At 39.6% G+C, this 27,103-nt stretch overlaps 2 protein-coding genes across 2 annotated transcripts in view; both read right to left on the reverse strand.

The window, feature by feature from the left end:
- Window positions 1-27,103, reverse strand: part of LOC106091627 (matrix metalloproteinase-2) — a 422,071-nt gene that overhangs the window by 88,264 nt on the left and 306,704 nt on the right. The window lies entirely within an intron of this gene.
- Window positions 1,255-2,932, reverse strand: LOC131997904 (uncharacterized). The gene is made up of 4 exons (XM_059369774.1): window positions 2,919-2,932; window positions 2,663-2,849; window positions 1,980-2,611; window positions 1,255-1,357 (listed from the first exon to the last, which is right to left on the reverse strand). Exons 1-4 carry the CDS (start codon window positions 2,930-2,932, stop codon window positions 1,255-1,257), a joined length of 936 nt encoding a protein of 311 aa, XP_059225757.1.

The raw sequence follows: 27,103 nt of genomic DNA on the forward strand, positions 1-27,103 counted from the left end.
GAACCTGATATAGCTGCCATATAAACCGATCTGGGATCTTGACTTCTCGAACCTCTAGAGGAGAGGGCGCAATTCTCATCCGATTTGGCTGAAATTTTGTACAAGGCCTTCTCTCATGACCTTCAACATACGTGTCTAGTATGGTCTGAATCGATCAATAGCTAGAGGGCGCAATTCTCATCCGATTTGGCTGAAATTTTGTACAAGGCCTTCTCTCATGACCTTTAACATACGTTTCTAGTATGGTCTGAATCGATCAATAGCTTGATACAGCTCCCATATAAACCTATCTCCCGATTTTGCTTTTGGAGCCCTTACATGGCGCAATTCTTATCCGAATGAACTAAAATATTACACAATGACTTCTATAATGTCAATCAGCATTCAATTATGGTCCGAATCGGACTATAACTTGATATAGCTCCAATAGGATAACAGTTCTTATTCAATATTCTATGTTTGTCTAAAAAGAGATACCGCGCATAGAACTCGACAAATGCGATCAATGGTGGAGGGTATATAAGATTCGGCCCGGTCGAACTTAGCACGTTCTTACTTGTTTCTTCTAACATCCACTTCATAATTAAGGAGCAGTCATTTTCAGCAAACAACAGACTTTTAGCATAAAGCCTGCTGCTCTGAAATTGCAGTACTACTGATGTAATAGCAGAACTACTGCTACAAAAGCAACAAAATTAACTAATAATATGCAGCAGACAGTGTTTGCTATTTTCAGCAACCTTTTTTCTATAAGCGTATTGTGGTGGGTATAACAAAATTAGACAAGGAAATCAATGACCATGGGTAAATTGGTATTAATTCATCCGTTTAATCCATTCCATTATGAGTAATACAACGACAAATATTTGTGTGCCCTCCACCATGGAATGGTACGAAATTCGTCATTTCGTTTGTAGGTTAGGTAAGAGTGGCAGTGCTTTACAGACTCACTTAGATAATTTTAAGTCCATTGTAGTTAGGAATCGAACCCACAACCCCCGCTCTGGCATTCCGGGAGTGCTACCAACTTATTTACTGGGGCGCCACTTTTCGTTTGTGACTCCTCGACATTTATGTCTAAGCCCCATAAAATATATATTCTTGGTTGTCACCTACATTATAGGTTGAAATAGCCGCGTCCGTCCGTCTATCTAAAGCACACTTACTTTTGAGCAAATAAAACTAGCCGAACAAAATTTTACGTTTCATCCCATTTACCAGTCTACCACCATCATAAAAAACAAACAAACATCATCATTTCATTATTTTAATTATTGCCATAAAAATCATCGTTATTATCAGCATCACCACAACTTCATTATCATCAACCATAACCAACTCAACGTCATTATCATCACTATAATTAAAACTTCATTATAATCACCATTGTTATTATCACTATGAGTCTTAATGATGTTTTGAGTTAAACAATCAGTAATTTTAAAATGCTTGTTTTTGATTGTAATTCCTTATTATTTATGCGTATTTATTTAAATACTCATCAGTATAGGCAATTGATCTTTTGTGTGTGCTAATCTGCTTCCGTGACAACTATTCCCCCTTTACCGATTAATAGCCTGTTTCACTAAGCTGAGTGACAAGCTACGAGAACGAATGGTAGTCACTCACTCTCCGAGTGAGAATGGGTTTCACTTACTCGTATATAATTATTCGCATGGCCTTACGTTTCGTGAGTGAGAGAAAATGCTGCCAGATCTACAGTTTAAAAAAAATACGTATATTTGGCAAAAAAAAAACGCGAAAACAGATAAAAAACAGAAAAGTAGTCTTCACTAATCGGAAAAGTTGACACAATGTGTCAAAAAAAAAAAAATAAACAAACAAATAAAAGTGAAACAGAAAAAGTGCGTCGTATTTAAATAAAAAAATGTATATTTCGGTGGCAGTATATTTTTTGAAAAAAAAAGAAGAGGAAATTCCTCGTAGACATTTGCGTGACACCGGATGGTATTTCATACTCCATTCTCCGCTTCTTCGCCATAGTAGCAGCGGCACTGTTAGATGGGGCAGTGCTAGATGGGACGGTGTTAGATGGTGCGGTGCTAAATGAGGCGGTGCTAAATGGGGCGGTGCTATATGAGGCGGTTCTGGATGGGGCGGCGCTGGATGGGGCGGCGTTGGATGGGGCGGTACTGAATGGGGCGGTACTAGGTCGTGCGGTGCTATATGGGACGGTGGTAGCTGCGGGGGTGCTAGATGGGGCGGTGGTATCTGTAATAGTGGTAGCCATTCCGCTTGTGTGTAAACTGTAGTTTGTGGGCACAACCTGATAATTTTTTTTACTACAATCAGGTACCCCGTTTCTTTTTGGCGTATTTACAGCCACATCTTTGTTGCTACGCGGCGGTGACGCTACATAAGGTGTGAAGCACTCTACAATGTCTTCTTCAACCATTATGGGTTGTTGAGAACAAAAGCCGTACTTAGCACCGGTCGGAACCGCAGATCTAGTGGCTGATATAGCACGGTCTACCATCTCCTCCAATTCTGTTAGGGCACAGAAAGCATATTCGCCACCACCTGTAGCTTCCAAGCTCTTTTTATTATCCATCAGTTTCTTTTTGGTGCGCGATTTTAAGTCCGCCCAAGTCTGAAATTGAAAAATTATATAAAATTAGAACCATTATATTATCGTACATACCTTTCTCCACTCGGCTGTGGTACGCATAGGAGGGCCATGCATGTTTAATTTTGTGGTAATGGTTTTCCACTTCTCATCCACTGTATATTTGGACCCTCCAAATACTGGAATACCCTTGGCCAAATCCGAATCCTCCATCATGGCTTTGACCAGCTCTTGTAGCTGCTGGGGTGTAGATTTTTTTACGCTACAAACAATACGATTTATTAGCAAAAAATAAAACAGCAAAACAGCTTTTTATGTGAAAACAACTTACATTTTCTTTTCCATTTTTTAATAATCTAGCGCGCGAAGGCTAAAATGCAAGTGAGTGTTTTTGACACTTGTCTTCTTCGAATTGACACTAGCACACGCATAGTGAAACGCAATTATAAAGCAATTTGCTTACGTCTTCTTGCACGTTGTCACTCACCCGATTAGTCGTTTTTCTGCTTCTTATTGGAACCCAAATCAGCTGTTTGACTGATAGTGTGCGAGTGAGTGGAAGCAATAAGCTTAGTGAAACAGGCAGTAAATCTTATCTGAATACCAGGCAGCTTGTGCGTCGCACTCTCCCCCTTTGTCGTTAACGATCGGGTGCTTTGACTGCGTATTATTTAAAGCACAGCATCCCAATACCTTTGGGACTTAAAAATTGTCATTAAGCAGATAAGAATGCAAACAAATTCAGCGTTCGTTGCGTGGGCGTTCGTTGCTTTTAGCAAAGCTAGTAATTCGTATGATCGATAAGTAGAAACAAATTTTGCAATATATTTATAAATATAACACTTTAAGATATTAAGGTATTTATTACCCTACACCACTACTGTGGTACAGGTTATTATAACTTAGTGCATATGTTTGTAACACTCAGAAGGAAGAGAGCTAGACTCATTGATAAGTATACCGATTGACTTAGAATCACTTTCTGATTCGATTTAGCTATGTGTGTCTGTCCATGTAAATTTGTGGACAAAGTACAGGTCGCAATTTTCATCTAATCATCTTCAAAATTGGCACAGGCATTTTTTAGCCAAGAAAAGTCTTTCGAAATAGGGAAAAAATCGGTTCAGATTTGGTTATAGCTCCAATACATATGCTCGTCCGATTTCGAGTAATATTGCAATAATGTGGTAATTTGTTAACCGGTTCCGACTCTAACCAGTTACGACTCTCGACATTACTGGCCAATTTTATATAAATCGGTTAAGATTTGGATATAGCACCCATATATATATATATCAATATATCAATCGATTTTCGCTTCTAGCGCCACTGCAAGCGCATAAGAAGTTTGCTCGAAATCGGTTAAGATTTAGATATAGCTCTCCGATATATGTTCGTCTGATTTTGAGCAATATTGCAATAATGTGGACATTTGTTAACCGAAATTTTGAATTTCATAGAAATCGGTTCAGATTTGGATAAAGCTCCCACATATATATCGGCCGATTTTCACTTCAAGTGCAACTGCAATCGCTTTTATTGACCAATCTTCCCAAAATTTTGCACAACGCTTCCCTAGACGACTACCATAATATCTAAGAAGTTTGGTCGAAATCGGTTAAGATTTATATATATGCTTGTACGATTTTAAGTAATTTGCAATAATGCTATAAAAATCGGTTCAAATTGATTTTTAACTTCCATATATGCATAGTCATATTGCACTTATAGAGCCGGAGTTATTACAACTACCTAGCTATTACATATTTGCTCGAAATTTGATACGGATACTATATCCCATCTGAAAACCTCCACCGAGGACCATCAAAATTGGTTCAGAATTAGATGTATAGCTACCAATTGGTACGTATAGTGTTGGTGTAGGGTATTACATAGTTGGGACCGCCCGACTTTTCTCTTCGTTTACTGGTTTCCCTAAGCTCAAATTTTGTAGGCAGTCGATCTCTTCTCTCTCGACTAGCGGACAGAAGGACCAAAGTATTCAAGCTAATTCATTTGAACTTTTTAAAGCCTTATAAACTTTTGCAACCCTCTTATGTTATTTTGAAGAGATTTTCTATTCTGTGCTTTTCTCTTTTGGGAGACGGAAGGTGAATTTCATTGATATTTCTCTACAAACTGAATGATTAGATTAATAGACTCCCCAACCTATGGCGGTGGGTATAAAAAATGACTTACGAACAAGCGGTACAGCAAGCATATACGAACTAGACAAACCCGAATGAGGAAGAGTTTCTGAGTCGAAACGTACATTACACCACAGTCACAGTAATGGCGCGTAGGATACAGTTCAGGTCTTCACCATCAATGCCACATGAATGTGTTCTTTGCTTACGAATTTCATTTTAGTAACTAAAACAAGTAAAAGCGTGCTTTGCCCGGTATCACCATATAGTCAAACTGGGAATAATGTATATATCAAGTTATAGTCGGATTCGGACCATAAATGAATTGAATGTTTAACACCATAGTAGAAGTCATTGTGACAAATTTCAGCCAAAATGGATAAAAATTATGTCCTTAGGGGGCTCAAGAAGTAATATCGGGAGATCGGTTTATATGGAAGCTGTATCAGGCTATAGATCGTTTAAGACCACATTTGATACGAATGGTGGAGATCATAGGAGAAACCGTTGCACAAAATTTCAGCCAAATCGGATAAGAATTACGCTCTCTAGAGGCTTAAGAAGTCAAGATGCCAGATCGGTTTATATGGCAGCTATATCAAGTTATAGACAGATTTAAACCATATTTAATACACTTGTTGGAAGTCATAAAAAAACACTTCATGCTAAATTTCAGCCAAATCGGATGAGAATTGCGCCCTCTAGTCAAGATCCAAAATCATTTTATATTGGAGCTATTTCAGGTTGTCCATGTTAATTTGAGAACAAATGTCAGGGCCCCCGCTAATATCCCAAAGCTAATTGTGCTTCTAGAACACAATTAGTCAAATAAGGCGACAAAAATAAACTGATACTATTCCCAAAGGGTCCGCATAACGCAAATTCGATAGTCTGATATCGACTAACTGATGAATATCTCTATTGTAGTGTGGCTTGTTTCTCTATTTTATAGTGGCATATTGAGAAAGTATCCGAATTGTTCGAAAAATTCGTAGTGCATAAAAAAGATACTAAATCGGTCGCGGGGGTACAACGGTACTCCTAGGGTAGAAAATGTACTGAAAAAAGAACTAAAGTACTTACGTTTCCATCCCTGATGTGCCTCCGCCGGATCTTCTGGCAATCTACCATCCCATTTCATTTAAAAAATCTCTGTTGACCTCCCAGAGTTACGTCCGAAAAGAGAGCCTGCGTCCCTGCAGACCCGAACATGAACAGAGCAAGTGCTCGATAGTTTCCTCCTCATTCTCATCAAGACAACTCCTGCAGAAGTGATTGTGCGGTATTACCACGCGCCCCGCCATACCTCATTGTCAGGCTATAACCCCTGTTAAGGTACTCAGCGACCTCTTAGCAAACGCCAGTAACTGCTTCGTCCTCTTTCGGTCGATGACAGGCAAGAGCGAACCATAGGATAGGTTTAAGAGGCAGTCTGCCATCAGACTCACTTAGACGTTTTCGTCCCCTGTCATACCACAGAAACAGAAGAAGGAAGATGCTATCTAGGTCCTACCGTTGAACCATCCAGATCCGTTTAAAAAGCCCATTAACTTGCGAATGTTCACATCCGCTAATCAATCAGCTTCTCAAAGAAATGAGAATCTAAAGTAGAACTTCTTCTAACTGCTAGAGCGGGACACACACACAGAAGGTGTACGATAGTCTCTTCTTCCTCGATGTCCTTACAGCTTCTGCAAAAGTCGCTGCTGGCAACCTTCAGTCTGTCAGCATGTTTTCCGATTAGACAGTGACCTGTCATGACGGAGGACACAATGACTGAGACGTCTGTTCTAGCCAATGACACTAAAGCAGTTTGAGTACACTTGTTGGAAGTCATAAAACACCATTTCGTGCTAAATTTCAGTCAAATCGGATGAGAATTGCGCCCTCAAGTGTCTGAAAAAGTTAAGATCCAAGATCGGTTTATATGGCAGCTATATCAGGTTTTGGACCGATTTGAACCATACTTAACACGGCTGTTAAAAGTCACAACCAAATACCTCGTGCAACATTTCATCCAAATCGGATAAGAATTGCGCCCTCTAGAAGCTCGAGAAGTCAAGACCCAGATCGGTTTATATGGCAGCTATATCAGGTTATAGACCGATTTGAACCATACTTACTACACTTGTTGGAAGTCGTATTAAAATACTTCATGCAAAATTTCAGCCAAATCGGAAAAGAATTGCGCCCTCAAGTGGCTCAAGAAGTCAAGACCCAAGATCGGTTCATATAGCAGCTATATCAGGTTATGGACCGATTTAAACCATACATAGCACTACTGTTGGTAGTCATAAAAAAAACTCCTCGTGCAAAATTTGAGCCAAATCGGATAAGAATTTAAGCTAAAAGCTCAAGAAGTCAAGATCCAAGATCGGTTTATATGACAGCTATATCAAAACATGGACAGATTTGGCCCATTTGCAATTCCAACAGACCTACACTACAGACGGACATGGCTAGTTCGGCTTAAAATGTCATGACGATCAAGAATATATATGCTTTATGGGGTCTTGGAGGAATATTTCGAGGTGTTACAAACAGAATAACGAAATTAGTTACCCCAATCCTATGGTGAAGAGTATAACACCTAACTGGATCTCTGAGAAAGTACTACATCCAACTTTGGACGCCGTTTCGGCACGGGTTAACGTTAACCGATCATTTGCAATTAACCCATTTGCAAATAAATTTCATCTTTATAGTGTGGTACAAACTAATGTAGGAGTACTTTCGTTGTCAGCTGACAAATTTAAGAATTTGCAAACACCACTGTGTTATTGTTACCACAAACATTAAGACTGCGGCAGTTGTTTCCATCGATGTGCATTCTCACTTAGTGCTTAGTGCCAAAGTTGTTGTTATTGTCAAAGTGTTTCCCGGTGGCAGAACATTTGGAGTTTTGCTAACTTAAGAGCGTGTGCGATTTTATTGTGATTATTTATTATTAATGGAGGAATGACGAACATAAAGACAAAAAAAGCCCACACCACCCTTCCTGCCAATGTTGTCATGGAGCAGGGGAGTACGAAAACTTTACTTCAAGCTATTTTCAAGATTTTTATGAATATTATATAACTTTTCTACTTTGGGGAATATGTGTAGGAATGATTTTGTTTCGACAGTTCTATACACATGTATGTGCATACATCAGGGGGGTGTGGTCGGGGTAAGGGAGAGTGAAGCTGACATGTACATTACACTTCCCAAATGACAGTTTTGTTTATATAAAATAGCCTTTAACGTTTATGATTTTAGGTTTTCTTGTGTTAGGTTTGATGTGTTGCATGTGTGCGTGTGGGAAAATACGTAGGTATATGTGTGCGTACATGTGCAAACATTTCAATATTTTTCCACGCATTGAATTTTATGATATTTTAAAGATTTTATGTCTCTTCATAGGGCCTAATTATATTCCATTTTGCTCTTTGCGGGTGTTACACTTCCTCCTCCCACCCCTCACATGACTCGAATAAATGTTATGGAATAGACACATTTATTTTATTGCCCACACAATTGTGAGGTCCTTTGGTTATAATGAACTCATATCTATAGAATTGAATGTGTTTTATCCCAGTAAGAGTACGTTATGTGATATGACATACAGTAACACAAGTATAATGTAACACAATGTAACAAGGGATTCATATTGTTATATTTTTAGGAATATTAAATTTAAAGGGTATAGAGAGAGCTATTTTCGACAAGAACCTAAGAATATCCTTTCTTTGGAATGGGAAAAAATAAACATAACAGCATTGGTCCAGCCATTTTTTTTGTGTATAATGAGTTATTTCTTGCAATGGATTCGTAGGATCGAATTTCATTATATATACTACTAACTGAACCGGGACCGCTCCGCTGCGCCTTCTATAACTCTCTAACATCTTTTTAGGGTTGGGACACTTCGCCCTGAATGCGGATATCGAATTCGTGCCATTGTAGCCTATGACGTTGAACGCCATCCTGGCGAGAACATCGGACAAAGCGGTGTTTATCCCCTCTTAATGTTGGCGACATCTGCGAGGTACAATGCCATGCATGGTCATTTAAAAAATTTTCCCTAAAGAGGTGTCGCACTGCGGGACGCCGTTCGGACTCGGCTATAAAAGAGGTCCTTTATCGTTGAGTTTGAACTTGAATCGGAAAGCACTCATTTGCCTCTTCTCGGTTCCTGGTGGTAATGTTCTTCCTTAGGGTAAAGCTCTTATTAGGGGAGGGATGGTATCTCAGACATTTCCACTTAAATATGGATATAAAATTCGTGCTGTACTTTCAAATCCCTTTAAATTGAGACCCATATTGCCATGACAGGTTAATAGGAACCGTTTGGAGGGTGTTTTGGGACTGGGGCGGCCACCGGCACTTTGCACTGAAAATTGATATCAAATTCTTTCTTTATTCCCAACGGAAATGAAGTTCAGTTTAGGGGGTGCTTTAGGGCGTCCGCAAAACACTTGGCTCCAAAATTGGATATCAAATCTGTTTTCTACTCTTAAATACCTTTCATTTGAGTCTCATATTGCCATAATAGGTCAAATAACCCATTTGACGTAACTTTAGGAGAAAAAGCGCTACCGAGACTTGAACGCCAATTTTAATGTCATATTCGTAATCTACTTCCTAATACCATTCATTTGAGTCCCATATAGCCATGGTCGGCTAAGATGTCAATTTGGGGGTATCTGAGCGTGAGCGACCTTCCATTACTTGTACCTAATATTTTATGCCATACTTGTAATCTATTGCTTAATACTTTTCATTTGAGTCCCATATTGACATGAACTTCGAATATATTCTCCTTTCTTGGACCAAATATTTTATGCCAAATTTGTAATCTACTGCTTAATACTTTTCATTTGAGTCCCATATTGACTTGAACTTCGAATATATCTGTTTAGAGGAGTTTTGGTGTTTGGGAGGCCCGCTGGGTACTTGGACCCAAATTTTAATACCATATTCGTTTTCTGGTATCCACTACCTTTCATTTGTTACCCTTATTGTGCCCATCGGAATACTTTCGGATATGGGTGGCGATTTTGGGATAAGGGGGAGGGTCCGCCTCGACCCTATATCTAAAAATTATATAGCCTATGTTTCCTTTCAGACAAACGTACACAATCTATGGAAATTTTAAGAAAATCGGTTCAGCCAAGTATGATATAGTCATAATGGATCTAATGGCGTTTTTGAGGGGTGGCGTGACCCCTATACTTCGATGCCAGATTCGAAATCTACTCCCGAATACCTATTATTTGAGCCCCATATTGAAATGAACGACCAATATGTCTGTTTGGGAGAGTTTTTGGGTTTGTGCGGCCCGATGGGTACTTAGACTCATATTTTAATACCATATTCGTATTCTACTCTTCAATACCTTCCATTTGATACGTATTGTATATTGTCCCGATCGGTCCACTTTTGATTTTGGGTTGCGTTTTTGGCATAAGGAGGAGGGCCCGTTCCCCTTCCGATACCGAAAAATTACACAGCCTATGTTTCCTTCCAGACCAACCTACACATTATGTGAAAATTTCGAGAAAATTGGTTCTGCCGTTTTTCATTCTAGTGTCTTAGAGAACATCTCACTGAGCTATAAAATGCCACGAAATCCATTGAATTCATGGTACGACCAAGAGTGTCGAAATGCAACTGAAGCCAAGAATGCGGCATACAGTCAGTAGCAAAGCACCAAGGGAGGGAGAGGTAGCCGGAGAAAAGAAGAGAGGGAAATGTCTCCTCTGCAAGAAGAAGAAGGAAATGGAAGGTCGTGAGAGTGAGTGAATGGAGATATTCAGGAGGCAAAATGAAGTTTGGTTTTCATGATGTTGACCACGAGTATACAACAGAAACGATCCTTGATAATGGTACAGAATGTGTACCACCTAGTGAGAACGAGGTCTAGAGGAATCCAAGGGGAGGGATCGGGGGAAAAGGAGGCAGAAGAAACGTCTTTTCCGCAAGAAGAAGAATTAAAAGGCATGAGTGTGAGCGAGTCGAGATGTTAAGGAGCCAGAATGTAGGCCAAAAATTCTACCAAAGAATTACACATGAAACCGATGGCTTTGGAATGGGCACATCCTCCTGCAGACACAAAAAGGAAATCTGGTAACTGATACAGATAGTGTACTGAGGATATAGAAAGAACACTTTTCCCAGCTGCTGGTATTCGATTATGGTGGCTACGAGTATACAACAGAGCCGATCTCTGATAATGGTATAAAATGTGTACCACATAGTCAGAACAAGGTCCACGTAGCAGTTATCCGGCGGAAAAACAACAAGGCAGCAGGAGTTGATGGATTACTGGCTGAACTATTTAAAATCGGAGGCGATACGCTGATAAGGCTTATGCATCAGCCAGTCTGCGCAATTTGGCTAGAAGAACGCGTACCCGATAATTTGAACCTCGACATACTATATCCCGTACACAAGAAAGGGGACAACTACTGCCAACTACTGAGGAAGAAGTTTTCTCCCCATCGCATACAAAATACTATCCAGTGTATGGTGTGGAGGGCTACAGTCTAAAGTCAACGAAATAGTATGGCTCTACCAGTGCGGCTTCAGACCTGATCAATCCACCATAGACCAGATATTTACACTGCATGAAATCATTGAAAAGATCCGAGATAGACAAATCAACACCTTCGACAGTCGTATACGTTCCAAGGTATTTCAAGCCATGTCTGAGTTTGGTATCTGCGCGAAACTGATATGACTTTGCAGGATGACGCTTGCTGCCACATACTCCTCAGTTAAAATAGGAAATAACTTCTCCGAACAGTATTTGCGCAAGCAGATGGAAATACTTGGAGTGTTTGAAAGAAAAATCCCTCGTAAAATTATGGAGCAGTCTGCGTTAATGAAGAATATAGGCGTCGTATGAACAACGAGCTTAATGTGCTGTGTGACAATAGCATTGTTAGACGCATCAAAATATAACGGTTGAATGGTAGAATATCTGTTGTGTGTGTGTCCCGCAATGGTTTTCTGGACCAAGCCCGAAGAACAACTGAGGAAAAATGATTACAAAGAGGGAGCTGTGAGCATTCCAACACTATGTGGCCCAGTCTCAGTCTTTGTGTTCGTCATGACAGGTCACTGTCTACTCGGAAAGCATGCTGGCAGATTGAAGATGGCAAGTAACGCCTACTGCAGAAGCTGTGAAGACGTTGGGGTAGAAGAGACTATAGAACATCTGCTGTGTGTGTCCCGCACGGGCAGTCAGAAGGAGTTCCACTGTAGGTTCCTATTTCTTTGAGATGTTGTTTTTAGGCTTTTTAAAACGATCGGGATGGTTCAACGGTAGGAACTAGAAGGCATCTTCCTTCTTCTGATCCTGTAGTATCGAAATCGGATGAAATCGTTCAAGTGAGTTTGATGGCAGACTGCTATCAAAACCTAACCTAACACAACCTACCTAAAGGTTTGCGCCTATTTAAAGAAGATTCGGTGTTCCTTAATATGGGAGTTTCTATTCATTGCAGATTTAATAAACCACCTACTAAGCTTCAATTCCTTTCTGTATTCTCGTTGCTGCTCTCGGCTTCAAAACTTGGCCAAGCAAAAGAAATTGAAAACACATTTAGACCAAATGTCGCTGTTGTTGTGTTTTTGTTTCTTTTACTGCTTGCCCGACTGGCTTAGTTAGCCATTTAAGCCTGTTAACATTATTTCGATTTTGTTTTGCATTAAAAGCAGCTGCAAGTCATAAAAATGTTTGTGGCTTCAATTGTCCCAATGAAATGGGATGAAGGAGACATTTAAGCAGCACTTGTTTCAAATGCGGCGGCTGTGGCCAAAAAAACTAAAGGGCAAAGTCCATTTGGAAATATTAAATGTTCAACATGAGTTTTGTAGCTGATAAAATTTTGGTATTTTTTTTTTACCATTTTATTTTGTTTTTTTCTTTTTTTGCTTTGCTTTTCTTGTGCTTGGTCATGGTCATGACTCATGGGTTTTGCTAAAGCATTTGGCGCTTTGACACGTCGGCCTCGTCTGGTGATTGTGAGTCCGAATGGTTGGTTAATGAAAGTCATGTTATAATGAACTAAAATAATAATGAGAGAAATTAAAGGCTGACGGAGGGTAAGATTTAAGATAAGGAGGTGAATCTTAAGAAAAAGTTCTTCAATACTTACTGCATGCAAATTATTCTTGTTTAAAATGCCTTGAAATGCCAAAGGGTCAAGTATTTTTTCTTATCGCTTAATCGAAATGAGCTGTAAAGTTAAAAAAATTGAAACAAGTAAGTAGCACGGTAAATAGGGAATTGCTGACCGTCTGCTTACCCAAAACATACATAAGAGAGCTAAATTTGAATCTTGAGTGATTTCGATCAAACGTGGCACGGTGAGCCAAACGGCGAAAACAAAAACGAAGTTGACCACTTTTCATTTCTTTAACCTTCAAGGGGCTATAACTGAACCGATTTGCAAGATTTAAGAATCTGGAGAGCTCTGGGGTTCTATTAAAAACAGAACTGATTTTTTCCTATTTCATAAGGCTTCGTCTCCAGGCCAAAAAATGTCTGAATTTGAAGATTATCGGATAGACAATGCGTACAGATCGCAATTTCTATCCGATATGTGTTATACCCAACACCATAGGAAGGGGTAATAATAATTTCGTCATTATGTTTGTAACTACTCGAAATATTCGTCTGAGACCTCATAAAGTATATATATTTTAGATCGCCATGACATTTTATGTCGATCTAGCCATGTCCATCCGTCTGTTCGTCCGTCCGTCTGTCTGTCGAAGGCACGCTAACTTTCGGAGGAGTAGAGCTAGCCGCTTGAAATTTTGCACAAATACTTCTTATTCGTGTGCGTCGGTTGGGATTGTAAATGGGCCAAGTGGGTTTATGTTTTGATATAGCTGTCATGTAAACCGATCTTGGGTCTTGATTTCTTTTGCCTCTAGAGGGCGCAATTCTGTTCCGATTTCACTGAAATTTTCCACGTGGTGTTTTGGTATCTCTTCCAACAACTGAGCTAAGTATGGTTCAAATCGGTTCATAAACTGATACAGCTATCATATACACCGATCAGGGGTCTTGACTGCTTGAGCTTCTAAGCGCAATTCTTATCCGATTTGCCTAAAATTTTGCACGACGTGTTTCGCTATGACTTCCAACAACTGTGCTAAGTATGGTTCAAGTCGGTCCGTAACCTGATATAGCTGCCATATAAACCCATCTTGGATCTTGAATTCTTGAGCCACTAGAGCGCGCAATTCTTATCTGATTTGGCTGAAATAGACGTGCATAACGTGTCTTGTCATGACTTTCAACAACTGTGCCAAATATGGTTCAAATTAGTCTATAACCTGAAATAGCTGTCATATAAACCGATCTGGGATCTTTCCTTTTGGATGTTACAAAGAAATGCACTAAGATATAATACCCTGTGCCACATTAGTTGTGTAGAGTATAAAAATGTGATAAGGTTATTTGATGGCATGCGCAACCTTAGTCCGAAAACATTTTTAATTTATTTATCCACCACAATGCAAACTTTATTTTTGTAATGGCATGTTGATTGATGGACAAATTTGCATATACTTCTGAGGGGTAGGAGTCTGAATCAGCTGTGGAGAAGCACAAAAAGATCATGCACTAGGCATAGGGGTCTGGACACAAACTCCAGAAAATATCATGATCTGTTTGTTTACGAGGAAGACAAATGTGGGCCAATTTTATGTGTAAAGATTACCTAACAGAATGTTTTTTGCTCAAATACCTATAACTCGCCTTGTTATGAGTTATCGGCGCCTTTAAATAACCAATTGCCATGACGTTCTCGCGGCTATCAGTTCTGTGGACCGGAACGAGATTGCTGACCTATCTGAACTTGACGAGGATCACTAGCTCCACATACTAATGTGGTTAAAACAAAAACAACTCTGTGAACGGGCCGTAGGCTCAAAATGGGGCCTGAATCAGAGGATATTAAACTGGCTCTTCAAGAGCATGATTAGACCAATACTAATTTACGTACAATAGTTTGGTTGAGGGCGATGAAGAAAAAGTGCAACATAAGGAAATTACCATGGATTCAATGAACATGTTGTTTTGGGATGATGAGGACCATACCAGGGAACTAGAGATTATTCTAGATATCCATCCCATAGACATATAGATTTAGTATGAGGCAACCAATGCGGTTTCGAGACTTAAGGCGATGGCGGTAAAGATAAATGGTAGGAGTAATTCATACCATCGCGGTACAATCGAGGCGACGATAGGAAACCTTGATGGGTTCATGTTATGCAGTTGGATCAAAAATGGAAGACAGAGTGGGTCTGGGTGTCTGGGTTTCAACAATAAAATGGTCCTGCAGACAAAGATTCGGCCTGTAACCGAATGCTTGAGATGGTTACCAGGCGTTAACACCAACGTGAGGACATCGGTTGCGAACATCATTGTAGACAGTGGCCTGGCCATCAAGGCTATAACAACCAGGACGGTAAGGTTACGGACGGTCCCAGAGTGAAAAAATAGATTAATGCCTTCTTCGAGCATGACACAATATTCATTGCTTGGTTGCCGGGCCATAGCGGAGTAAGGGGAACCGAAAGGACTGACAAATTGAACGGGAGATGGACCGCGAAACTAATCCCAGATATCTGGAACATTGTGTATACGGGACGCAAACGCAAATGCTGTCCCCACACGAATATTTTAGGAAATGTTTTCACAAAATAGGGAATCGCGGCACTTATTTTTTTGCCTCTCTGAAGATGAGGAACATTTGGAAGATGCTGAACATTCTTTCAGAACGCTACAGTCTTTTCAAATATAGATATTGAGCTGAAACTTTGCAAAGATTCTTTTTTTGTTCATAAGCAGGTTAAATTCGAAGATGGGCTATATCGGACTATATCCTGATATAGACCGATCCGCCGATTTAGGTCTTAGGCCCATTAAAGGCGTATTTATTATCCGATTTTACTGAAACTTGGGACAGTGAGTTGTGTTAGGCCCTTCGACATCCTTCGTCAATTTGGCTCAGATCGGTTCAGATTTGAATAAAGCTGTAATATAGACTGATCCTTCGATTTAGGGTCTTAGGCCCATAAAAGCCACATTTATTATCCGATTTTGCTGAAATTTGGGATAATGAGTTGTGTTAGGCCTTTCGGCATCCTTCGGTACAGAATTGAATATAGCTGTAATATAGACCGATCCCTCGATTTTAGGTTTTGGGAACATAAAAGGCGCATTTATTGTTCGATGTCGCCGAAATTTGGGACAGTGAGTTAGGTTAAGCCCCTTGACATACTTCTGCAATATGACACAGGTCGGTCTAGATTTGCATATAGCTGCCATTTAGACCGATCTCTCGTTTATTGGTTTTGGGGCCATAAAAGCGCATTTGTGGACCGATGTCGCCGAAATTTGGAACAGTGAGTTGTGTTAGACCCTTCGACATCCTTCTTTAATTTGGCTTAGATTGGTCCAGATTTGGATATAGCTGCCATATAGACCGATCTCTCGATTTAATGTATTGGGCCAATAAAAGGCGCATTTATTGTCCGATATTGCCGTAATTTGGGACAAAGAGTTAGTTTAAGCCCCTCCACATATATCTGCAATTTGGTCTAGATCGATCAAGATTTGCATATAGCTGCCATATAGCTGCCGATATCTCGATCTAAAGCCTTGGCCCCAAAAAAGCCGCATTTATAATCCGATTTAACTGAAATTTGGCACAGTGGCTTATGTTAGGCTTTTCGACATCCATGTTGTATATGGTTCAGATCGGTTTATTTTTAGATATAGCTACTAAAAAGACCAATTTTTTGTTATACGCAATTGAACAATGACTTCTACTTATTCGTTTTTGGTCCAAATCGGAACATATTTCGGTATAACTGCTATGGGATATAAGGTATGCAATTTTCACCGGATTTTGGTGAAAGGTGGTTTACATATATACCCGAGGTGGTGGGTATCCAAAGTTCGGCCCAGCCGAACTTAACGCCTTTTTACTAGTTTTTTCGTGACTCGGCATAAAAACGGAGGCCCCTCATCATTGAGCTTTAACTTTAATCGGACTGCACTCATTGATAGGATAGAAATATCCCCTATCCTATCAGCCCAGCTTTCACAGCTAAGAGACTCTGGCACTTGGGGACGGATACATTACCAGCCTCGAACAGCTTAGAGGCAAAGAATGTAAAACGAGAGGATTTTCTGAGCTGCATGGAATTCCATGGTGTGCTGTTTGTCGATTACTGGCTGGAATATGAACCTAACCTTATCTGGCTCAGTGTCTTCGTGATTGTTACCAAATCATATCAGTCAAAATTTGTCCCATACCTTCTGTAACAAACATCTTTTGTGCATGCCATATTTTAACTTGACTTGCATTTTAAATATCCTTCAGGCCAAAAAATAATTGGCATCATTTGTTGTAGTCTCTCTCTCGTACATTGGAAATTCAATTTCTAAAGCCTTAGACACAATTGGACTTTAATGGCAAATTCTGGATTTGCATAATTTGTGCTATGTGCCTACAGAAACACTCCTTCCTGCTCTTGTACAAATAATGGATTTTTATTTTCGTTTCCGAAAAATTTAAAATTACTTGGTTATATTGTCCTTGGCCAAATTGTTATTTGCTAAACATCAACAAAGCCAGACCGATGGACGGCAGTGGTGGAGCGACGATATGACGGCGGCGGAGTCTGTGTGGGAATTATTTAAATCTTAATCAACTTTTAAATTATTCATATTTAATACAATATTGAAATTAACATAATGAAATTTCCTTTTTTCTGTTTGAATTGCAAATATCCATCTTTACGGAGGATATCTCAACCAGGTTTGTGTCTCATGCTAAGTTTATGCTATGCATGCTGCGTCAACTGCTTCCTCCCTAGACATTGGCATAAATCTTCTTGTGATGTTGGGCTTGTTTTTTCCTAACTTGGAAAAATCCACTTTCCCAAAGGTGAAAAGAAAGAGGCACAAGCCACCACGAGATAAAGCGAAACAAATCATCGGCAAAGGTTCTACTTTTCCAAAGTTACAGGTAGGCGGGAGAAGTGGGAAGGGGCAACTGGCTCCTTTGAAAGGATACATGATGTCGGTTTAGCGTTTGCCCATAAACATTGGAGGAGTTGAAAATGTCAGCAGCAAGACAAGCAACGATGTAAAATGTAAATGTGACAGTATTAAATAAAAGAAATTTTAAGAAATAATTTTTATTTAAATCTTAGAGAGACGCACACACCTGCACACGGCCCAGCAAAAAGGATACACCAGGGCAAGTAAACAAGCTGAGTTTATGTGTTTGTCTTTTTTATTTTCTGGGGGCGATGAAGGTAAAGTTTTTTGTATACCAACAGTTGTGAGCAATCTATAGCCTATTTTCTACAAAAAAAAAAAAATTCCAAAGAAAGAATCTCCCGTTTCAGGGATTTCTTTGTTAAAACGATTGGTTTGATCCCATTTTTTGGTATAAGCAAAAAATCAGAGATCAAACCAAAATATCTTCCTGACAATAAGACAAATCTTATATACCCACCACCATGGATCGCACCAAGGATAGGGATAAGAATTGCCATGCTATTGGAGCTATACCTTGTTTTGGACCGATTCGAAGCATACTTGGTTTGAATGTTGCAAACTTCCACTATGGAAGTCATTGTGCAAAATTTCAGCCAAATCGGATAGGAATTAATTAATTAAGAATTAAAATCCGAAAATCGGTCTATTTGGGAGCTATTTCAGGATATGAAACGATTCTGACCATATACGTACATCGAAAGTCACATGAGAAGCCATTGTGCAAACGCCTGCCAAATCAGATAATAAATGGCCCCTCTACAAATGCAAATTTGTCCATGAACATTCCATTAAGCAACTGGGGCAAACTTCTCACAAATCAATGAGTGTTGTCCGATTCCATTTTAAGCTCAATGATAAGGGACCTGCTTTTTATAGCCAAATCCGAACGGCATGCCGCAGAGCGACACCTCTTTGGGGAGAAGATTTTACAAGTCAAAGTACCTCACAAATGTCGCCAGCATTAGGAGGGGATAACCGCCGCTGAAAAGTTTTCTGATCTTCCTGCCAGGATTCGAACCCAGGGGTTCAGCGTCATAGGCAGACATGCTAATCTCTGCGCTATGGTGGCCACCGCCTCCTCTAGGGGATCAATAGGTGCGATTGGAAGTTCGGTTTATAAGGGACCTATATCTGGTTTTAGAGCAATTCAGACTATACTTAAAAAGTATGTTGGAGGTCATAGTTCAAAATTCCAGCCAAATCGGATAAAATTTGCGCTCTTAAGGGGCTGAAGAAGTAAATTCGATTAATAGGAGAAGTCATTGTGCAAAAATTCAGACAAATCGGATAAGAATTGCGCCCTCTAGTGACTTAAGAAATCAAGATCCCAGATCGGTTTACATGGCAGCTGTATCAGGTTATGCACCGATTTGAACTATTCTTAGCGCAGTTGTTGGAAGTGATACCAAAACACGTCGTGCAAAATTTCATTCCAATCGGATAAGAATTGCGCCCTCTAGAGGCTCAAGAAGTCAGGACCCAAGATCGGTTTATATGGGAGCTATATCAAAACAAGGCCTGCTATGGCCCATTTACAACCCCCATTGGCCTACACCAATTGGAAGTGTTTGTGCAAAATTTCAAGAGGCTAGCTTAATTATTTTGAAAGTTAGCGTGATTTCGTTACAAAAGGAATGACGAGGATAGTAAACCCCCATCCTTTGTTGGAGAGTATAGCAAGCCATAACATTTTTTCCACCACAACAGGATCTAAACATTCCATTTGTAACACACAATCTTGATTGTATAGATATTCTGAGTTGATCGAGTCATGTCTGTCCGTCTATCGAAAACACGAAAGCTACCGAACAAATGAAGAAAAAGTGGCACAAACCACAGGGGGCATTTCATCGCCACTTCTATGGGTGATTACCATAAATAACCTATTATGGATGCTGCCTGAGTTGGGATTTGAACCCGAAGAACCCGCAGACGATGTTAAAATGCTTACAAGGGGTGAGGATCCGAATCAGCTATGTAGAAAGGGTCTTGGAGATGGCATTCGTCTGAGCTGGCCCCTAGAACCCCTAGATCAATGTGAACCCAGAAAAGACTGAAATCTGCCGTTCACGAGAAAGGCGAAGTTGGTCCACTTTGACGCATCACGTTTTCTCAACAGAACGATTTCGACATTCGACAAGGTCTAACACCTAGGAGTGATTTGGGCCTCAAACTGAATTGGAAGTGTCACCTTCAGGAGCGTATCGAGAAGGTTCGAAGATGTTGGGCACTAGGCGGATTTGGCTTGAAATGGGTTCCGAATCCAAGGATGGCCCACTGTCTCTACAGGGGCGTGTTTAGAGCAGTTCTAGTAGTTTGGTGGACTGAAATGGAGAAAAATTGCAACGTCTTGGCGTAGGTGGGGGGATGAGGCCAAGTCCACTAAAGCACTGTAGAATATTGTAGGCATCCGACCCATAGACATACAGATTATATGTGAGGAGGCAGCCACTGCGGCAATGCGACTTTTGAGCGATTGGAGAATGGGAAAAAGTCATACCATTGCGGTATAATTGAGGCGACGATAGGAAACCTGGATGGAATAGAAGAGTTTCCGATCAGATACCTGAAACGACACTTGAGGTCGAGTGCGAGGCACTGCTGCCACCGGCACAGTCTTGGATTGACGGAACTCTGGTATTGCCATCTGTAAGACCATGCTACACAGATGGATTAAAAATATGGGACAGAGTGGGCCTGGGGGTCTCTGTCCTCTACAAAGATGAATCAAAAATAGAGGACAAAGTGGGCCTGGGGGTCTCTGTCCTCTACAAAGATGGATCAAAAATAGAGGACAGAATGGACCTGGGGGTCTATATTGGAACTGAGATCTGTTTCCGACTGCCTAACCATAATACGGTTCTGCAGGCTGAGATTAGGACGGTTGCGGAATGTGTGGGGTGGTGTGATGTTAACGCGAGGACGAGATTAACGCCATCTTTGAGGATGGCACGATTCGCATTGTTTGGGTGTTGGGCCATTGCGGAGTAAGGGAATTTTATTTTCGCTAAGCAGACAATGATGAGAAGATGGAACATTTCCAATGCTGGTGCCCAGTCTTTGTTGCTAAAAGACACCTGCACTTAGATGGGGACACAATAACAGACATGAACTGGTATAGTGGCCTGGTATGTAAAACAATTAGGGATTTTTTAAGTTCCACAGAATTTCTGAGTTTTTCTTTTCCAGGTTTCTTTTCAGTATATAGAGCGCACAACAAGCCAATTACTGGCTTAAGTGTATGTTCATAGTGGCCTGGGGCAGATCATTGGCGTAGTCAAAAATTTTCCTGGGGGGCTACGACCCAGGTGCTAAAGAAGCCAAATAGGATAATCGGTTCTGAATTGACGCTAACTTTCGAAGGATTAAAGCTATGCGCTTGAAATATTGAACAAATACTTCTTATTAGTATAGGTCGGTTGGGATTGTAAATGGGCCATATCGGTCCATGTTTTCATATAGCTGCTACATAAACCTATCTTGGGTCTTGACTTCTTGAGTCACTAGAGGGCGGGCGCAATTCTAATCCGATATGAAATTTTGCACGTGGTGTTTTGGTATCACTTAAAACAACTTTGCCAAGTATGGTCAAAATCGGTGTATTACCTGATATAGCTGCCATATAAGCCGACCTTGGGTCTTGACTTCTTGAGCCGCTAGAGGGCGCAATTCCTATCCGATTTGGTTGAAATTTTGCATGACGTATTTTGTTATGACATCCAATAACAGCGCTAAGAACGGTTCAAATCGGTCTATAACTTGATATAGCTGCCATATAAGCCGATCTAGGATCTTGACTTCTTGAGCTTCTAGAGGGAGCAATTTTCATCCGATTTGCCAGAAATTTAGCATGAAGTGTTTTATTTTGACTTCCAAGTATTCCAGTATTGTCTGAATCAGTCTTTATCCTGACATAGCCACCATATAAACCGATTTCCCGATTAGATTTCTTGGGCTTCTAGAGGGCGCAATTCTTATCCAATATGGTTGAAATTTTCCATATATCGTTTTGGTATGACTTCCAAAAACTGTTCCAAGTGTGGTCTAAATCGGTATATGACCTGATATAGCTGCCATATAAGCCGATCTTGGGTCTTGACTTCTTCAGCTTCTAGAGAGCACAATTATTATCCAATTTGCCTGAAATTTTGTACGACGGATTCTCTCATGACCATCAACATACTTGCTTATTATGGTCTGAACCGGTCTATAGCCCGATACAGCTCCCATATAAATCGATCTCTCTTTTTTACTTCTTGAGCCCCCAAAGGGTGGCTGACATTTTACACAGGTCTTCAATATATAATTTAATTGTGGTCCTAACCGGACCATATCTTGATATCGCTCTAATAGCAGAGCAATTCTTTTCTTATAACTTTTTTTTTGCATAAGAAGAGATGCCGGTAAAAGAACTCGACAAATGCGATCCATGGTGGAGTGTATATAAGATTCGGCCCGGCCGAACTTAGCACGCTTTTACTTGTCTCATTCTCAGATATTCCTATCATTGCGTTAACAACAACAGTAGTGCTCTTTTTACAAACACAACTGTAATGTTAGGTTATGGCAAAGTTATGGGAGAGTTGTGTAGATGTGGTGGATATCCCCACCTACATCAGCGACAAGAAACAATTACACAAAACACAGCGACATCACGAAAAACTCTGCCTCAACGACGGCTTGCCATGTTAATAAACCTTTGACTTGGTAAACAATTTTCTTAACTTTGTTAACACAAGTTGTTCACCAAGTTCGTTTCAATCTTCTATTTTTTCACTTTTTGTTGTTTGTAGCACCTTCGTTTTGAGGGGAGGGGTGTGGCGATGCGGGCTCAAGTAAATTTTCCAGTTGAGCCGGGGAAGATCCTATTTTATTTATTTGTGATGGGCAAATATGTTGGTAGTGGTGGTGGTGAATGTGATGCTATGGTGGTCGGTGTGAGTGAGACAGGGATATGATGGAGGTTTATTTATATAATGCTCATTAAAATACAAAAGTATACTCGTATGCATGTGGATACATGTTAATACATGTTTACCCTGAACATGAGGGCTCAGGTGATTTTCATTCGTCAAGTGGATTTATTTGGAACCAGTTTTTTTCCATCTTCTACAATAAAGCACTGCTTTCTTTTGTCATATTTGTTTAAACTTTTTTTTTTTAATTTTCCTTGGTAACTAAACGCTGCTGAAATTCTATCCTGCTATCGCTCACTCAAGGAGGTTGTGATGGATAACAAATCTCTAAAAACACACATCACACCCAGGTTGAGTGAGTCAAAGCAAGACAAAATATGACGGCTTCACTGTTTTCTTAAAAATCACATCTTATCTGTATCAAAGTTCCCATAACGTCTATTTTGGGGAAGAAAAGGCTCCACTTTTTCTAACAAGGAATAATATCAGCGACAATCGATATTTCTAAGGATTTTAATTTTATTTCCCTGTTTTGTGTATTTTGACAATTGTTCTTAGAGCTCTTGCCGCTATAGCTGATCCATGTTGTTATCCATTAAGTGCATGTGTTAGTATTGGTGGCTGTCTGGCTGGCTGGCTGGCCTAAGTGAATTCCGGCAAATTGATTTAGATTTGTGTCAATATTTGCCATAATTAAAATTGACATGGGTTACAAAATTTTGTATGAGCTCGCTCGTTGTCTTGATTTGGCATTTCAATGTTGTTGGAGGGGAAACAACTAAAAAGGTTTCTCCCTACTTGGATTCAACCACAGTTGCTTGTCATGTTTCCCTGGAAATCTTGAGCTGTCCTGGCAACAGCTGGGACAGAAATTATGCTGACAGCTTGAAATGGTTTTGGTTTCTGTTCACTTTTTCCTTCATTGTCCAATGGCGCTGTCCGCCTCTCATTGGGAATTCGTAATTTGTTGTCAAGATTTTGTATCCTTTTTTGAGATTTTCCTCGGGTTTTTGTACTACAAAATGCTAAATATTTGATTTATGATTTGCATATTAAGTCGTTTTTGTCCTTTAACCCACTAAAAAACAGGTATGAGTACACACTTCTTAGTTTTATGGCAGTAATTTTTATGGCTTTGTCTAACAGAATCGGTTTTGGAGCGGATGAGTCAACAAATAATGGCATAAATTAAGAAAACAAATAACAATACGAATATCTCAACTTTAATATGGAAATGAAAATGAATTAGGAACAAGTAAAAGCGCGCTTAGTTCGGCCGGGCCGAATCTTATATATCCTCCACCATGGATAGCATTTGTCTTGTTCTTTTCCCGGTATCACTTTTTAGGCAAAAATATGATAAAAGAAAACAAGATATGGTCCGGTTCGGACCACAATTAAATTAGATGTTGGAGACCTGTGTAAAATGTCAGCCAATTCGAATAAGAACTGCGTCCTTTGGCGGGGCTCAAGAAGTAAAATAGAGAGATCGATTTATATGGGAGCTGTATCAGTCTATAGACCGATTCAGACGATAATATGTTGATGGTCATCAGAGGATCCGTCGTACAAAATTTCAGCCAAATCGGATAGGAATTGCGACCTCTAGTGGTTCAAGATCTCAGATCGGTTTATATGACAGCTATATCAGGTTATAGACCGATTTGAACCATACTTGACACATTTGTTGGATATCATATGAAAATACTTCGTGCAAAATTGCATTCAAACCGGATAAGGAATCAAATCGAACGGACATGGCTAGTTCGACTTAAAATGTCATGACGATCAAGAATATATATACTTTATGGGGTCTTAGATGCATATTTCGAGGTGTTACAAACGGAATGACAAAATTAGTATACCCTTCATCCTATGGTGGAGGGTATAATTAAAAAAGTGTTTGTTTGTTTTTATACCGCTCGAAATTTTGCACTAATACTTTCTATTAGTGTCGGTCGGTTGGGATTGTAAATGGGCCAAATCGGTCCATGTTTTGATATAGCTGTCATATAAACCGATCCTGGATCTTGACTTCTTGAGCCAATAGAGCGCGGAATTCTCATCCGATTTGGCTGATATTTTGCATGAGGAAAATTTCATTAAATTTAAGAAAATTTCATTGAAATTTTGACTTTATAGAAATTTCTTGGAAAAAGTTTTATTTGTTTAGTTACCAGTTGTTGCTACTTTGAAATGTCATAAAAAGAGTTTGTTATATATACAAAAAACAGTACAGATTCTAGAAATGTATTGAATACCATTTTTATGCTGGTTGTCTAGCTGATTCCGGGAATTTGTAAATGTAAACCGCAACTTACCTGGAATTAAAAAAAAAAAAAAAATTAGTTTTACAAACGATATGTTTATAGTAATGCAGTTATATGGTAGTCTTAGTTATCCATGTCAAAATAAAAACAAGTAAAAAGGCGTTGAATACCCACCACCTCCGGTATACATGTAAACCACCTTTCGTCAAAACGGATGTCGAAAAGCCTTACATAAGAAACTTTGTAAAATTTCATTGAAATTGGATTATAAATGGGCCATTTAAGGGGCCAAGACTTTAAATCGAGATATTGGTCTATATGGCAGATATATCCAAATCTGGTCCGATCTGGGCCAAGTTGCAGAAAAATGTCGAAGAGCCTAACGCATCTCACTGTCCCAAATTTCGGCGACATCGGACCTTTTATGGCCCCAAAACCTTAAATCGAGAGATCGTTCTATATGGCAGTTATATCCAAATCTGGACCGATCTGGACCAAATTGAAGAAGAATGTCGAAGGGCCCAACACAATTTACTGTCCCAAATTTCGGCGACATCGGACAATAACAGTGCCTTTTATTGGCTCAAAACCTTACATCGAGAGATCGGTCTATATGGCAGCTATATCCAAATCTGGACCGATCTGGACCAAATTGAAGAATAATTTCGAAGGGCCTTACACAACTTACTGTTCCAAATTTCGGCGACATTGGAAAATAAATGCGCCTTTTATGGCCCAAAGCCTTAAATCGAGAGATCGGTCTATATGGCAGCTACATCCAAATCTGGACCGATCTAGGCCAAATTAAATAAAGATGTCAAGTGGCCTAACAAAACTCACTGTCCCGAATTTCAGCAAAATCGGATAAAAAATGTGGCAGCTATATCCAAATCTTAACTGATCCGGGCAAAATTGAAGAAGGTTGTCGAGTGGCCTTGCACAACTCACTGTACCAAATTTCAGCATAATCGGATAATAAATGTGGCTTTTTTGGGCCTAAGACCCTAAATCGGCGGATCGGTCTTAATGGGGGCTATATCGAGATATAGTCCGATATAGCCCATCTTCGAACTAAACCTGCTTATGGACAAAAAAAAAAAAAAAAATCTGGCAGATGGACGGACATGGCTAGATCGACTTAGATTTTTACGCTGATCAAGAATATATATACTTTATAGGATCGGAAATAAATATTTCGAGGTGTTGCCAACGGTATTACAAAATGAATATACCCCCATCCTTCGGTGATGGGTATAAAAACATGACCTATTACAATATTAAACCCATGGATAATGTGAAATTCATTTAAACAGAAACTGCCAACAAGTTATCAAAAACAATTGTGCTTGCATGTTTGGCTACAGCTTGTCTCACACAATAATCGCTACATGATTTGATATTCTTCCATCGCACAGAGGTGTGTTGATTTCTTTATGGCTCGCAGGATTTTCTTTATAAAGAAATTTTGAAAAAAAAAATAACAAGGACGACGAACAGACGACACCAAATAAACAAAGTTAACAGCCAGATAACAATATCATTTATCGTAATTTTGTTACACGTAAAGAAACGAACCGAGCGACACCGAGGGTTCGAGAGGTGCCCAGACAAAGTGTGGATAGGAGAAGGAACAATGCATACAGAATAACGCTGAGAAGCTTACGTTATTTATGTGTTGTCGTCGTATTGTATAGTCATATATGTTGCACTTATTTTCCGCTTCCTGTCCGTTTCAATCAAATTCAAACTGCCAAGAAAAGACTTTGTGAAGGTGTGTGTGTGTGTTTATGTGTAAGAGAGTGAACAGCACGCCTTTGCCCTTAATGCCGCACACAAATCACGTTTGAAGGAAACGTGTTAAATTTTCACACTTGAAAAATGTTTTGTAAATTGGAATTTGATTGAAAAGCGTTGGCTTTGAAAGATATGATCTAAGAAGAAACAAAATAAGGCCAGGATGTTATAATAGCAGAGAAAATTCGAAAGTAAAATAACAAAATAAACAATAAAATGAATACATATTAAAATCTAAAAATCATTTGACTAAAATTATTTGCTTTGCACCTTTTAAGCTATTTGACTCTGATTACTCTGATTGACTG

Source organism: Stomoxys calcitrans, chromosome 5 (genome assembly GCF_963082655.1).
Source record: "Stomoxys calcitrans chromosome 5, idStoCalc2.1, whole genome shotgun sequence".
NCBI classification, from domain to species: Eukaryota; Metazoa; Arthropoda; class Insecta; order Diptera; family Muscidae; genus Stomoxys; species Stomoxys calcitrans.

Bases quoted from the DNA above. Each gene is read 5' to 3' on its own strand.
- LOC131997904 (XM_059369774.1), bottom strand. The intron at 2,612-2,662 runs GTATGTACGATA...TTTCAATTTCAG, and splicing joins CCACAGCCGAGTGGAGAAAG to ACTTGGGCGGACTTAAAATC. The intron at 1,358-1,979 runs GTATGAAATACC...TTTTAATTATAG, and splicing joins GCGAAGAAGCGGAGAATGGA to TGATGATAATGACGTTGAGT.